We start from the raw sequence: 14,625 nt of genomic DNA, 5'->3' as shown, positions 1-14,625 counted from the left end.
AGAACCAGGGATTGAACTCAGGCCCTTGTGCTTGCCAGGGAGGTACTTATTCCACTGAGCCATCTCCCCGGCCCCTCTCTCAGCATTTGGCCATTCATTCATTCATTCATTCATTCATTCATTCATTCATTCATTCTGTAAACATGCAGAGACCAAGTGCCTGTGACCTTCTTGCCTCCAGGAACTCAGGCTACCAGGAGACGCTCCACCACAAGTCCCTCTGTTCTCTAAATACTCACTGAGGCCGCCCTTGAGGCTGCCTCCCATGGGGGACCCTGCCCGGTTGCCGGGCGCCCTGGGCCTTTCTTCTGAGAGCCCAGAGCAGGCCCAGCCCTCAGGCATGGCCTGTCGTTGGTCAAGAGCACAGATCTAAGTGTCTTACACGACTCATCATCTTCACACGACTCTCACTGTACAAACGAGACAACTGAGGCCCAGAGAAGTGACTTGCTTGTGGCCACCCACTAGGAAGCACTGGAGCCAGGATTTGAACCTGGGCTGGTGGCTCCTAGCTGCCACGCTGCTCCCTGACCTCCACCCCCCGCCAGCCTAGAGTCTGGTGCAGATCAGACTTCTACCTGGAACTCAATGCAGCAAGCAAGCCTCCCCAGCTCCAGACAGTGCTTATTCAGGAATGACACCCATGGGTGGCAGTGTGGGGCTGCTGGCACCATTCTCCAGGTGACACAGGAAGGGGAGGGACAATCTTGGGACAGCAGCCACCACTGAGCCTTGGGCTGAGATCTACACCCTGCCACCTCATCAGTGCCCCGTGGAGGAGACCCCTTCTGTCTCTCAATGACAAGCCCAGCCAAGGGAGTTGCGAGATGCGAGGCCCAGCGGCTTGGGTCGGTGCTGCATGCAGGGAACAAGAAAACCTGGCGCTCGCTGGGGACCTTGGGCAGGTTGCCGCATGGATGTCCTTGCCCTGAACAGCAGGGCTCGTGACAACCTCCTGAAAGGGCCAGCAGGAGTCTAACGAGACCACGTGGATGAAATGCTCCACCTGCCAGCGTCCCACGAACCCTCGCGTCCCCTCTTCTGCATGACAGCATCACCTCAGCTACACTTCCTGCTCTTCCTGGGCAGAGGGGTCTCTTGGGGCTCCCTGAGGTCCCCAGAGAGAGTGGAACTCATTCTTGGTGTCTAAGGCTCTGGTCCTGGCTGCCTCCCCCAAGTGCTGGGCTCCACTGCCCTCCCGCCCTGCCCCGTTACCTTTGATCTTCTCGCCCTTGCTCAGGGAGATCTCCCCCTCGCCCTGGGCCTGGTAGGACTTCACGGCCATGAAGGAGCGTCCAGGGACTGCTGAGTAGAGCTTCCTCCGCCGTCCTCGGCTGCCCAGGGAGCCCCCAGGGCCCCCAGAGCCCCCAGTGCCACCGGCTGGCCCTTCCCGGGGCGTCCCACTGGAGCTGTGGACACAGAGGGTGTGAGAGGTGGGGGCTTCGAGGCAGAGAGGGGGCACTGTAGGGGAACAGGGCTCCTAGGAGGAGCGCAGCATGGAGCATGGGACAGGGAGGGTGTGAGGGGTTTCTCGCTCTGGCATCCTAGGGGAAGAGGGCATCTGGGGGCTTCCTCCGCCTGCCCACTGCTGCCCCCAGCCCCTCTCCTGCCTGCTCCCATGGTCCTGTTCCCACTGCCTGATTCAGTTTCCTGGAGCTGAGCTGGGACTGTGTCATCCCCAGCTTATGAGCTTTCACAGATGCCCCACTTCCATCAGGCCCAAGTCCTCTGCCTGCTACCCAAGGACGTGCCTCCCCCTGGGACGTGCCTGGCCAGCACTGTCCTCCTCTAGCCAGGCTGATACCCTCCCCAGGATGGTCCCTGAGCACTCCCCCATGTACCCCTAGCCTAGATGGCCCTCCCCCAGTTGGCCCTCGTGCTGGTCTTCCTCCAGCCTTGTCCTGCGGCCTGGCCATCTGCGGGGGCTAGAACCCACACTTCCAGGAGAGCCCTGGCCCCTAGAATGGGACACATTTGGAGATGACAAGAAGACAGTAGCTCACAGTGCCCTCATATCACACAAGGGACAAGGGATGAGGGACCTGCTGCCATGCTCCAGAAGCAGCTGGGCAGCTGGTGTGGCTCGAGGCTGCTGTGTCCCAGGGCATCAGTGGCTTAGCTGGGGCTGGGCAGCCAGGGCTGCAGCCACCTACCTGGGCCGTCCTCGGGGTTGCCGTTTGGCTTCCTCGGGGTGCCTCCCTCGGGATGGGGAGCGGGCCCGGGCGCCCCGGGGGCTGCTGGCACTTCGGAGGGTCCCGCTGCTGAGCTTGCTAGTGGGGGCCGAGGGCTGTGACTGGCCCTGGGGCCCTGAAGTAGGGCCAGGGGCCCCAGAGGACGAAGTCCCCGGGGCAGAGAACACCATCCAGTCGGGCAGCGTCATGCTCGTATCACTGTTGGCCCTGAGCAGCGCAGGGGGCACCGTCAGCCCTGCCCCTGGTGGTCCCCGTCGCCGGGCTGCGTACTTCGGGGACTCCTGGAAGGGCACTGGGAGGCCACAGTGGTGGGTTGGGGATAGTCATGGTCAGGAATCAGAGGCAGGTGGGAGCCATTAGGGCAAGAGAGGCATGGGAGAGAAAAATGGAGATGAGAAAAAAGTGGGGATCCTAGAATCACTCCCCCCCACTCCTCCATTTCACTTGTCCCCCCAAGCTTGAGCCCCCCAAATCCCACCCTGAACTGGTGGGGTAACTGCAAGGTGGAACCCCAAGATGCCCCGGCTCCCCCTTCCTTACCCACATCCTGCTCACGATGGTTCCGGATGAGCTCTCCCAGCTCGAAGTTCCCAGCAATCACGGCCACCTGGACAGAGGGGTGGGGGGAGGGGACGGGGGCAAGAGAGGGAGGAAACATCCTGAGGGCCCCCAGTCAGGCTCCGACCCTGCCCTGTCCCAGAGCCAGCCTCCCTCCCAGCATTTCTTGCTGTGCCCACAGCCCAGCCCACCCCCAGCCCATACCTGGAAGGGTGTCTGTCCGCTGTTATTCTTCACATCCTTGTTGGCCCCTCGATAGAGGAGGATCCTGGCACAGGTCTCCTGAGAGTGGCAGCCAATAGCAGGGGACAAAAGGAAAAATAACACAAGGTCACTGTGAGTGGCCACCACCTCGGGTGCCTTGCTAAAAATTCAGAAATAATCCAACCTAAACCCGCATGGCCTAGAGCAGCAGCCTCACACCAGGGGCTGCCAGCACTTTAAGTGTAAAGGGACACGAGCTGGGTGTATGAAATACACGCAAGGTTCTGAGGACTGAGTTGACAAGATCAACTGGCTCTGATAATTATATTAATGCCGGGTTTAAGTGGTAATAGTTTAGATAAGTTTGCTTATGTAAAGCATGGACTAAAATGAATGTCACCTGACACTTCCTCCTCAAATGTGGCCACCCGGGCCCTGAGGAGAGGCAGGACATTTAGTTTTCGAGGCTGAAGCCGGGTTGGCTCACAGTACTGATCTAAAGCAGCATTCTTTCGTGGGCTGTTCTCTGCCCTGCGGTGTGCGGGGCAGCCTCCTGGCTTCCACCGCTAGATGCCAGTAGCAGTCCCTTTCTTAGCCCTGACAACAAAATGATCTCCAGACATTGCTAAACGTCCCCTGGGGAGCGGAAGCCGGGGAGAACCACTCTGGAATCTGACACAGGCCTCTCGCACTTGGCACTCGAGAGGCTAAAGCTTGCCGAGTTGCCCAGCAGTCCCAGGAGGTGGAAATGATTGTCCCTATTTTACAGTCGGGGGAACCAAGGCTCCCAGAGGAGCCCGAGGTCACGTGGTGGGGGTGTCAGCCCCGCGATGCTAACCCATTTCCGGGGCTGGGGAGATGGTTCAGTGGAATAAGGGCTTCCCTGGCAAGCCATAGGGCCTGAGTTCAATCCCCAGTTCAGGGAAAAAAAAAAATCTTCAAACTAACCCATTTCCGCCTGACTCTTAGGTTTTCCATCTTAATCGCACACTCACCAGACCCACAAGCCCCGAGGGGGGCACATGCTAGGAGACCGCGAAGCCAGGATTGGGCAGTGGGGCCAGGCACGCCACCTACATCCATGTCAGTTCCCTAGCAATGTCACTCATGGGTCTCTGCTTAGCATTCCTGGTCTGAACACCATGCCTGCATCTCCACGCTGCTTGCTTTCTTTACTCAGTTCCCTGTTCACATGCCACCTCTCTGACAGGACGGCTCTGGCCACTCTGACCAAGGGTCCCCTTGCCTTATTCCTATTTATTTTTATGTGATCCTCTTGTATGTAAGTGCCAGGCAACTTTTTAGGTAAGTCATTGTCAACTCATTTTCTTCATGACACCAGCTTGGAAATTCTGTTTTTAGCGTCACTTGTGTCTCTGCCTCTTCCATGGTAAGTTAACAGGATTGTGTTTGCAGCTGAGACAAGACTAGTGCCTGGCTTGTTGAGATTGCTGGATTAACAGTAGGTCCGTGGACAAAGTGGCCGCACCAAACCCAGCCTGCAGGCCCCCAGCGTGGTGCCACGCTGGCTCCCTCCCACCAGCAGCTCCTTATCGGGCTGCTTCTACCTAGAGCAGTGGGAGATACAGATGTCTCCTCAGGGACAGGGTAAGAGATGGTAGGTCCCATGCCCGGGGCCACACAGAGCGGTCAACATGTGTGTCTGGCCTTCTGCTCCCTCTAGAATGGACAGCTCTGCTGCCAAGGTCACTCACAGGACACCACTTAGCGGGTGTGCTGGGTGTGCCGTGAGTGGGTGCATAAGCCCACGTGCCGGCCACATCACTACTGCCATGTGCGTGTGTGCATATCGCTCACATCTCCAATCCCATGGGGGGGACAAAGGCGGGGACAGGGCTAGAGCTCTAAGCACCCGCTCGCCCTCTCTTCCTGCTCTGACCAAACTGAGCTGGGTCTGAGTCTGTTAGTGTTTTCCCTCGCTGGGCACCTGCAGGAATTCTGTTTACTTATAAACTAGCGCTTATCTCACGAGACTGCAAGGACTTGTCTACACATCTGCTTCTTCGCAGACTTCGGATTCCCCCCACCCTCCGGGGCGCGCACACAGTGTGCTATTCATCTCCACCTTGCACCTCCAGCACCTCGGCCCAGGCACTCACTAGGTGCTCAAGCAATGAGTATGGAAAGGATGGAGGATGGAACAGATGGAGCTGTTTGCCAAATTCACTGGCTCAAACCCATTCATTCATTCATTCATTCACTCACTCACTCACTCACTCATGGAGTCACCTGATCTGCTGAACTAAGCAGACACCTGCTGAACACTCTGAGCTGGGTCTGTGCGCCATCCTGGTGGAAAGTGAAACAGCTGGCTTGTCACTCACTCATCCATTCACTCCGTAAAGACGCAGCCAGGCCTACGGCATGCAATTCATGAGCCTCAGCCCCACCTGAGTGCTCATGGCCTAGCCTTGCCCTTCCCACCAGAGGCCACACGGGCCCCGCAGGGACCACGGGGATGGAAAGCAAGTAATGGTGGCCCCAACCCAGTCTGGAGCCCGGGCGGGGACAGCAGCAGTAAGCCAGTAAGCTTCTGTGTGTTCAGCCTGTGCTGTCAGCCACCATGCCGAGCCCTCCTGCTGTGTGGTGAGGGATGAACTACTGACCCGTTTCGCAGATTCGAGGGCAGTTCGAGGGGGGAGGTGACCCGCTCATCTGGCCCACTAAGTGTGACTGTGCCTGCTGGATAATTCTCTATGGGACACTGCTCCTGCTCCGATGAATGGCGTCTCCTGACTGACACTGGCAGTGATCATCATAACCACCGTCATCATTATTACGGCTTTCTTCAAGGGAGGAACACTTCATGCCGTGATCACTCATCCTTGCCACCGGCTGACATGGTGCCATTTCCGGGAGAGAGGCGGGAAAGGGGGGCTCGTCTAAGGCCCCTTCATCTGCCTGAGGCTGGGGTTTTTTGCCTGTGGCCACACGTGTCAGGGAGCCGGAGAGACAGCCAGCAGGGAGGGACGCGTCAGCCCCGTGCTGCTTTGGTTTGACAAACACTGAGTCCTCCCTCGGCGCTGAGCATACTGCTCGCTGCCACGCGGCAGCATGTGGCCACCTGCCAAGTCCCTGGCACTGCAAGTTCTCATGAGGCAGAAGGGGCTGGGGCTGCTTTGGAAGAGTTCCTGGAGGGAGGGGCTGATGGCCCCGCAGCGTCACACCAGGGCTCATCCCACCCGTGTCCCTGCAGCAACCGTGCAGGGACAGACAGCCTGAGGACCCGAGGGGGCACTGCCTGGGATTGTGCGCTGCTCATGTGGCAGAGGTGCCCTAGCCACTGCCAGTGGCTGTCCCAGCTCACTAGGTGAGCCCCTCCTGTCTGTTCAGTCCTGCCACCTCTCTAAGGATTTGCCAGGGTGGGGACCGTCCACCCAGCCTGAACTGCCACATGGGCAACTCAGTGTCTCCCTTTTGGGAGCCTGCTTTGGCCTTTCCTCTGTCCTCGGCCATGGTGCCCTGCAGATTGCTGGCTGACTGGCATCCCGTGACCAGTGGGGCTGCTGACGCCCCCTACTTCCTGCACTTGTCCTCATTCTGCCCCTCTGGTCTTGTGCACGGCTGGGCCCCACGGCTGGAGCATCTTCTTCCCTCTCTTCCCAGCCAGCTCCTCTGCTCTTAACATGTGTTGCATCCTCCAGGGGAGGACACTGGCCATCCACCCAAACCAACCCCAGATATGGTTGGGGGGGGGGACCCGGCATCCCCTGAAGTCACTCTGAGCTCTCTGGAGTGTAAGATTGCTAAGAGTGAGGGATGTCATCTGCCCCTTGCTAGTCCATGAACTCAACCCTCTGTTAGCCGTCAGCTCTGGGCCTGATACAGGGAAAGAGCTCAGTATGCATTTATTGGATGAATGGATGGGTGAGTAGATGGATGGACGACAGAGAATAGATAGGTAGAAGGACAAGTGGATTGATAGGTGGATGAATGGGTAGGTGGATGGATGGATGGATGGATGATGGATGGATGGATGGATGGATGGATGGGTGGATGGGTGAGTAGATGTATGGGTGGGGTAATGGATGGATGATGGGTGGACAGATGGGTAGATGGACAGGTGAACTGATAGACGAATGGATGGATGGATAGGTGGGCAGATGGATGATGGATGGATGGGGTGGATGATGGATGGATGGGGTGGATGATGGATAGATGACGGATGGTGGGTGGATGGGTGAGTGGATGTGTGGGTGGGAGAATGGATGGATTATAGGTGGATAGATAGGTAGATGAACAGGTGAGCTGATAGGTGGATGAATGGATGGATGGAAAGTGGGTGGATAGAGTAGAAGCAGTGAAATAGTGGAGGATGCAGTGGTTAGCACCCTGTGGTTGAAAGGACCTGATCTTGGCCCTGGGAGATGTCTGCAGGGGGGCAGGCGGGTGTGAGGGGCAAGCAGGCATTGCTCGGCAGACCTTGTTGTAGAGCGCACAGATGTGCAGGGCTGTGTTCCCCGAGGCATTCTGGGCTCCAGGCTCAGCCCCGTAGAAGAGCAGGTGTTCCAGGTGCTGGGAGTGGCCCCGCTGACAGGCCTGAGGGACAGAGCGAACAGAGGCTGGGTCAGCCCCAACCTACCCCCTTTCAGATCCCTCCCCCTTTCTAAGGCTGTGTGTCCAGCCTGGTCCTTCCATAGGGCTGAGAGGCCAGCCCTGGCCATTCAAGGACCACACTGTCTCGGCTCCCAGCCCACCATCTCCTTTGTGGGGACCATGCTGTTGTCACCCCCACCTTGTGTAATGTGGGGACCCCAGCATCTGGATGCCAGCCCCAGATGCCCGGATGCCTCAGGACCCAGGCACCCCGCCCCTCAGCCTGGCCAACTCCAGGGCACCTGGTGGATTTCCTGCCAGCCATTCTCATCTGCTATGCCCAGCTGGGCCCTGTTGTACAGAAGCAGCTCGCAGCAGCGGGGATCACCCCCCACCATAGCTGTGTGGAACAGAGGGGTCAGCCCCCGGCGGTCTTTGTAGTTAGGGGAGCCTCCCAGGTCCAGGAGTGCCTAGGGAGGGAGAGAGAGGACAGAGGACAGTGACACAAGAACTGTCTCATCCTAAAGGGCAGCTGGGGAGCTGAGTCCTGGTGAACCACACTGGCCACAGCCTGTCGCACCTCTGATATGATGCTCCTTTCTGACCCCAGGCCAGGCCCTCCCTTGCTGTGAACCACTTCTGTCCCTGGACCCTGATGTTCTGCCATCTTGCCCAACCTTTCCTCATGGGTGACCACAGATGGGCCACAGGAGGATCTCAGTAGCTACAGTGTCTCCATTCCCAGTCCACAGGACGTCTGCTGGGGGACAAAGGAGACAATGCAGTCTGGACACAAGTGGTCCCCTGGCCAGGAAAGAAGCACTAGTAGGACCAGGATCTCAAGCACAGGGCACAGAGGGCAGCGTGGGGCAGAGCAAGCTCTGGGCAAAGGCAGGCATTGCACTGGCCTCCCCAGGAGAGGGGATCAGGGGCGGGGAGTGGCACCATTTCATGGAAGGCTCTGCGCATGGAAGACAGGTGGCACTGGGCATTAATGTGAGCAAGTGCTGATGGCAGCCTCGCTAGGATGGCCCGAAAGAAGGCTGTCCGGCAGAGCATTCAGCAATGAGGGAGCTGGTCTCTAATTGCATGGTCCAACACGGTGGCCACACAGGGCTGGCAAGCCCCAGGAGCCAAAATTTTAATTTAACTTAATCTTAATTAATTGAAATTTAAAGAGTCTCATGAGGCCAGTAGCTAATGGATTGGGCAGTGAAGATCTGCAGGCTGTGTGTGTGTGTGTGTGTGTGTGTGTGTGTGTATACACACAGGAGGGAGCTTGGGGCTGAGTGTGCATCCTGGGATAAGTGAAGAGGATCCGTTAAGTGGGCTTGGTGACACCTGCTGTGACCCCAGTGTCCTGGGGCATGGAGGCAGGAGGATCCAACCTGGGCAACCCAGGGACAGCCTGCCTGAAGATAAGGGCTGGGTACATAGCTCAGCGCAAAGGCCCTGGGCTCCATCCAGGTACTGGGGGGGAAGAGTCCTACAGCTGGTGGGGACTGGTGCCACCTCTTTGGGACGGGACATTTTGGTGCAGCACATGAACAAGGGCTGTGTTTGCTGTGAGAAAAGAGGGGAGAGCAGTGGTCAGAAAGCGGTGATTTGGGGGTGTGCCGGGGCACAGCGAGGGGCTGTTTTAGGGACTCCAAGGAGCCAGAAGCAGGTGGGTTCAGAAAAGGGCCATCTAGCCTCTGGGGAAAGAGGTGGGTGCTGAGGGTGCCATGTGCTGTCCCTGGGCTGAGGTGGGTGGCCCCAGGGAGGGCCAGTGAAAGTAAGGACTGGTGTATTTGTCCGTCTGCAGAAAGGGGCTTCTATGGGGGACAGAAAGAGCAGCTCTTTTCTCCCCAGCACTGGAGACTGGACCCAGTGTCTTCCCACTGCGCTACTTCCCCAGCCCCTTTTACATTCTCACTTTGAGACAGGCTCTTGCAAGCCACTAAATTCCCTAGGCTGGACTCAAGCTTGTAATCCTCCTGCCTCAGCCTCCCAGAGTGCTGAGGTTACAGGCACAGACCAGCACACCCAGCTAGAAAAGGCCTTTTAAAAAAAAGTATTTAAGGGCTGGGGTGATGGCTCAGTGGAATAAGCGCTTCCCTGGCAAGCATGAAGACTTGAGTTTGATCCCTGGTTTGCCAAAAAAAAAAAAAAAAAAAAGTATTTAAAAAGTAGGGTTCAGACAAAACAACAAAATAAGAACCTGGGTGAGGGGAGGTTAGCATTACCGTGAGCGCCAGGCAGTGTCGGGCACATGCGGCCTTGTGTAGCGCTGTCATGCCGTCCCGGGCCCGGAAGTCAATGTGGGCCCCACCTAGGCACAGGGTTCGAATCACCTCTACAGAGCCTTCGGTCTGGGCTGCCAGGGTCAAGGGGGTCTCTGAGGGACAAGAAAGGCTTGTCACATGCACGTGTGACCTTCCCGGTCCTTCCCACCTCCAGGGCCACAACCTGGGGCCCAGTGGCCTCTCTCAAGGGTGACAGACTGGGACTGGTATTGGCAAACACGGATCTGGGTGCAGATGTTCTGCCCTGGCCTCTCTACCTCCCGAATCCGAGTCATGGTAGTTGGGGTCCAGCCCCTTGTCCAGCAGCCGCGCCACCTTGTCAGATGTCCCGAGCTGCACGTACTCCAGGAACTTCTTCAACCCCGTCTGAGCCAGGGACAGAGAGAAGACAGGCTGGTCAGGGACCAAGGAGGAAAAGCAAGAGACCTGGAACAGCGCCGCCCAGTGGAGATACACAGCCAGCCGGGGAAAGTTTCTAGTAGCCGCCTCCAAAGAAAAAGGACAGGAGGATCCACCCGGACACTGACATTTATCTTGAAGATAAATGTTCTCGAAGGCACAGATCCACAACGCAGCTGTTCCAATAGGTGAGCCGTATGAAAATTATTACTAAGACACCTTACTGTCTTTGCACTGAATCTAGGCCACCCCTGTATATGTCACATTCACAGCAGGACACACGTGGCAACTCACTTCCAAGACAGTACAGGTCACGTGGATCGAAGAGATCACAGAGAACAATGGATGGACTGCATTGTGTGCAGGATAGGGTAGGGATAGCAGAGCGATGGAGCTATTTTCTTCCCAGGTGTCAGGAATCCCCATGTGGCCCTAGCATCTCCCTAACTTCCTCCCATCCCCCAGGTGACCAGGGGAGACACGGGGCACTCTGGACTGGAGGAAAAGGTGTCAGGAGAACCAGGATGGCTGGAGAGCTGACCACGGAGTTGACAGCGACTCAGGCTGTGGGCTGGGGACTGCGGGGTGTCTAGGAAATGGCCTCTTAGCAAAGCACTGAGGGCAGGAAAGGGGTCCTGAGTGATGCAGGGTCTCTGGTGAAGAGAGGGAGAGACCAAGGAGCCAGGAAGGTTTGCGCTGAAAGATGAGGGACCAGAGAGGGAAGTAGGAATCAGTTACAGTGGGAAAAAGCAGGATCCCCAGTTGTGATGCAGTATCCCAAGTCAAGTGAGAGACACTGACAGGGCAACAGGGAGCTGGCTCTGTGGATAGGGGTTCCAGGTGTCCTGGGTGGGAGTCCGGGACCAAAGCCAGCATGGTCCCCTCACCTTTGTGTGCAACTTGGCCAGCTGCTTCTCATCCAGGTTGGTCTGTTTGTAAACTCGGGTCTTGTATCGGAACTGAGGCCAGAGTGGGGTTAGGGAAGAGAAAGAGATATGGCATCAGGGGCCTCAGGACGTAAGAGCTGACCCCCAGAACTCCCAGGGTGGGCTCAGGGCTCAGTGGACAGAGGTGATGGAAGCTTTGCCAAAGAGCAGGTATTCGATTCTGTCTTGAAGGAGTAGCATCAGGAGCCCACAGGGAACCTTCTAGAACGCCTGCTGGAACTGCAAGCCCTTCCAGAACTGATGGGCCAAGAGAAGCATGGGGGGGAGGGAGGGACTGATCAGAAGGGGGACAAATGGCAACAGGAACTTAAGCCCCTGTGAGTTCTCCCCCCATGATTCTGAGTCCATCGGAATGGCCCACTGCGGTTTCTCAGGTTTTGATCTTGGCTAAGACAGTCACAGAGTTGGGGGGCATGGGTGTCCAGAGCCATGCTCTCTTGTGTAGGTGGCAATTGGGCTGGGGAAACTGTGGTCTCACCTCCAGGTAGGGTACCCCCTTCTCAAAAGACTGGGGGTACTCGCGCAGCAGCCGCTCCTCCTCCAGGAAGTTGGCATCACGGCCTGAGGTGGCTGGCTGGAACAGCCCATAGTTGAGCACATCCTGCAGGCTCTCGCTCAGGGCACAGAGCACTTGCTGCTTGGCTGTCCAGATGGTGGCATCGGGGTTGAACCGCAGGCATTTCTGGGGGGCAAGGGGACAGCAGGGCCCAGGGGTCCTGGTGAGCTGGGCTGAAGGATGATGTGGGAGCCAGAAGGAGATGGGGGCACAATGGGGCCCGCAATAGGGGCTTCCTGGGAAGATACCAGCTCCCCGGGCCTCCTCATACCAGCTCAGGCCCCGTCACCATCACTCACTGTCTGGTGCAGGTCCGGGATGCCAATCCTGAAGACCATCATGCTGAAGTGGGCGTCGTCAGGGACAGACATGGAGCGGCCCTGGAGGCCTCGGGCTGAGGCCAGGTTACCAGGTGCCCCACTGCCCCGGCCCCGGGTCCCCCGGGGGCCTCGCCCTGGTCCGTCCGGGGAGCTGTCGGACTCTGAGCCCCCTTCGGGACACTCGCTGGCACTGTGGCGTTCCTCGTCCTCGCTGGTCGCGGGGCTGTGGGTCATCGTGGGGCCACGGGGCAGTGGGGGACGGCAGCATCACAGGCGGCTGCAGGGGCCCAGGATGGCTGTCAGATCCAGGCTCAGGGATGCCACTTGCCATTCGCCACTCAGGAGAGGCAGCCAAAGGTGGGCAGCCTCACCCCACTGCTCTTGGGCAGGCTGGACGGTGGCAAGTAAACCCTCAGACCTGCTCAGATCTCCTGGTGCTTCAGGCATGCACACCCACTCCAGCGATGCTCCCAGCCCCTGTCTCCTTCCCTGCCCTTGGCCCTGCTCGCAGCCCCCCACCCCCCGTGCCCCACTTTGCTGCCGACCCAGTGTGGCCGTGTCCCAGAAACCGCAGAATCACCACGGGAGCTACTGGCCCACTTTGTCAGGCCACAGAAAAATGCAGCTAAAATTAGCTAAGGACACACAGGTGGACCTAGGGACAGCCACCCTGCCCTCCTGGCCCTGGCCTGGCCCCTCACCCTGGGGGAGGCTGAGATGTAGTAAGGAGATGGAGGTGTGGTGCCTGGGGCAGCAGGAGGTGCCTGTGAGTGAGCTAGCCGGTGACTTCACTGAAGTGTGGCTGCCAACCTGTGCCGAGGGCTGCTGGGAATCGGCAGTCCCAGGGGAGCCGGGGGTGGGGGGTACTGGTGCGGGTGGCATGGGGCAGAGTGTCTTGCATAGGGTGATCCCCAGGGAGCTAGGAAGGTGGCCTTGGGAGGATAAGGGACACAGGCATATGGCTAGCTGGGAAGGCTGCTCCTGGGAACAAGGTCCAGGTGACAGCAGTTTGCTGGGTGGGCACAGAAGGCTTCGAGGACCCCTGGGTGGCTCCAGGCGTGGCTACTGGGTGGGTGGCCTGGCACTGCTGCTACTGGTGGCTCCACTCTGAGGGGCACAGAGGATAGGGGAGGTGACTAGAAGGGAGCTAAGACTGAGGCAAGGAGCTGGGGGCCAGGGGTGCGTGGTGTGACCTCTGAATCTGCCGTTTTTCTCCTAAGAGTGCCTTATTTCTCCTAAGGGTGCCTTAGGAGGGTGAGTGCTCCCCAAGTGGGGTCTGCTTCCTTCTTGTCCCCCCCTACTCCCACCCCAGCACCGGAAACCAGCATGTCTGGTCTGGTCCCTCCCCCCCACACCAGGCCCAGCTCCTGCACCGTTGCCATGGAGATGGGAAGCAGTGGAGGGTACTGCTGACTTTGGGGGAGTGGGGATGGGCTGGGGGTTGGGGACGGGAAGACAAAATGTGTGTGCAAGGAGGAGAGTTCCAAGAACTGTGGGCGAGCAGCATCTAAGCAGGGGCCAGGACCCCTCCCCCACGCGTGGCGGGCTGCCTCTCCCTCCAAGGATGCAACCACGCTGCCCCACCCACCCTGTCTTGCCAGAGACCCCAGCCACCTGGACACCCCGCATTCCCCTCCTGATCTGCGGCCACGGCCACTCCCCCTCGGCTGACCCTGGCTGACCCCCACGTCCCAGCCCTGCAAGAAAGGGGTGGCAGGCCGGGTGACAACGAGGTTGGTCGGGTCCCCAGTCCTACACCCGCGGCTGCCCCAGCCCCAGGACCGGCTGGGCCCCTCCCCCTCCGGCCTTGAGGGAGGGAGCGGGCTCACTCCGCCGGGGCGGCATGAATCAAACGCTCCGCGGCTAAGAATAGCTGGCACGCAGCTGGTACTGAGACTGGCTGAGGAATCGGCGGGGGGGGGGGCATAGGAGAGGGGGTGCCCTGTGAGGCTGCGGGGGGCCAGGGGGCGGTTGGCGTGGCCGAGAGCCGGCCCAGGAGAATGAATGGAGGCGGAGAGAGGCGGGGAAAGCAAGGTTGGATTGGGGCGGAGAAGCCGGGGTTGGGGGGAGCCCCAGGTCGGGAGGGGGCGGGGGCCCGGGCGCGGGACTCGGGGGCGGGAGCCGAGGGGGCGCGCCGGCCGGCGGGGAGGGCACCGCAGACGCGGCGGGGATGGGGAGCTGGCCGGGGGTGGGTAGTGAGGAGACGCAGGAGTCGGGCAGGTCCAGGGGGTGGAGGAGGCCACGGCCTAGTGCACGCCAAGGGGTGGTAACCAGGATGACCTGGGGGAGCCCAGGTGCGCCGGGTGGGCGAGGCGGGGGAGTGGCCGGGCAGGGCCGGGGAGGGGGGGCGGGCACTGCGCGGAGTTCAGAGAGCCGGGAAGCGGGTTCGGGCCCGGGCTCTGCCCAGGAAGGGGGAGCACTCCCCCCTAGGCTGCGATCTGGAACGGGGCACGGGTGATCTGGGGTGTAACCCAGTTTGGTGTCACTCGGGGCAACGCTTTCCACCTGGCCTGCACCCCCTGCCCCACCCCACCGCATACCCAGGCCCAAAGCCCGGCGCGGGGCCAAGGACATCCGGGGCGCCCCCGCCCCCTCCCGCCACCCTGT

The 14,625-nt window shown here is 59.4% G+C and overlaps 1 protein-coding gene across 2 annotated transcripts in view; it reads right to left on the bottom strand.

Moving 5' to 3' along the window:
* Positions 1 to 12,283, bottom strand: part of Shank1 (SH3 and multiple ankyrin repeat domains 1) — a 39,211-nt gene extending 26,928 nt beyond the window's left edge. For both annotated transcript variants that reach the window (XM_004646400.2, XM_004646399.2), the window contains exons 1-11: positions 11,998 to 12,283; positions 11,621 to 11,824; positions 11,083 to 11,154; positions 10,054 to 10,162; positions 9,737 to 9,888; positions 7,814 to 7,981; positions 7,398 to 7,514; positions 2,955 to 3,032; positions 2,733 to 2,799; positions 2,154 to 2,484; positions 1,216 to 1,409 (exon numbers count right to left, since the gene is read on the bottom strand). In XM_004646400.2, coding sequence (XP_004646457.1) covers positions 1,216 to 1,409; positions 2,154 to 2,484; positions 2,733 to 2,799; positions 2,955 to 3,032; positions 7,398 to 7,514; positions 7,814 to 7,981; positions 9,737 to 9,888; positions 10,054 to 10,162; positions 11,083 to 11,154; positions 11,621 to 11,824; positions 11,998 to 12,252 — 1,747 coding nt within the window. In that variant the 5' untranslated portion in view covers positions 12,253 to 12,283. The remainder of the gene's footprint in view (positions 1 to 1,215; positions 1,410 to 2,153; positions 2,485 to 2,732; positions 2,800 to 2,954; positions 3,033 to 7,397; positions 7,515 to 7,813; positions 7,982 to 9,736; positions 9,889 to 10,053; positions 10,163 to 11,082; positions 11,155 to 11,620; positions 11,825 to 11,997) is intronic.
* Between the last annotated feature and the right edge of the window lie 2,342 nt (positions 12,284 to 14,625).

The sequence above is a fragment of the Octodon degus genome, unplaced genomic scaffold (genome assembly GCF_000260255.1).
Source record: "Octodon degus isolate 3935 unplaced genomic scaffold, OctDeg1.0 scaffold00268, whole genome shotgun sequence".
In the NCBI taxonomy this organism is placed as follows: domain Eukaryota; kingdom Metazoa; phylum Chordata; class Mammalia; order Rodentia; family Octodontidae; genus Octodon; species Octodon degus.
Note: the sequence above shows the minus strand (reverse complement) of the source record. Positions and strands in the feature narration are given on the sequence as shown.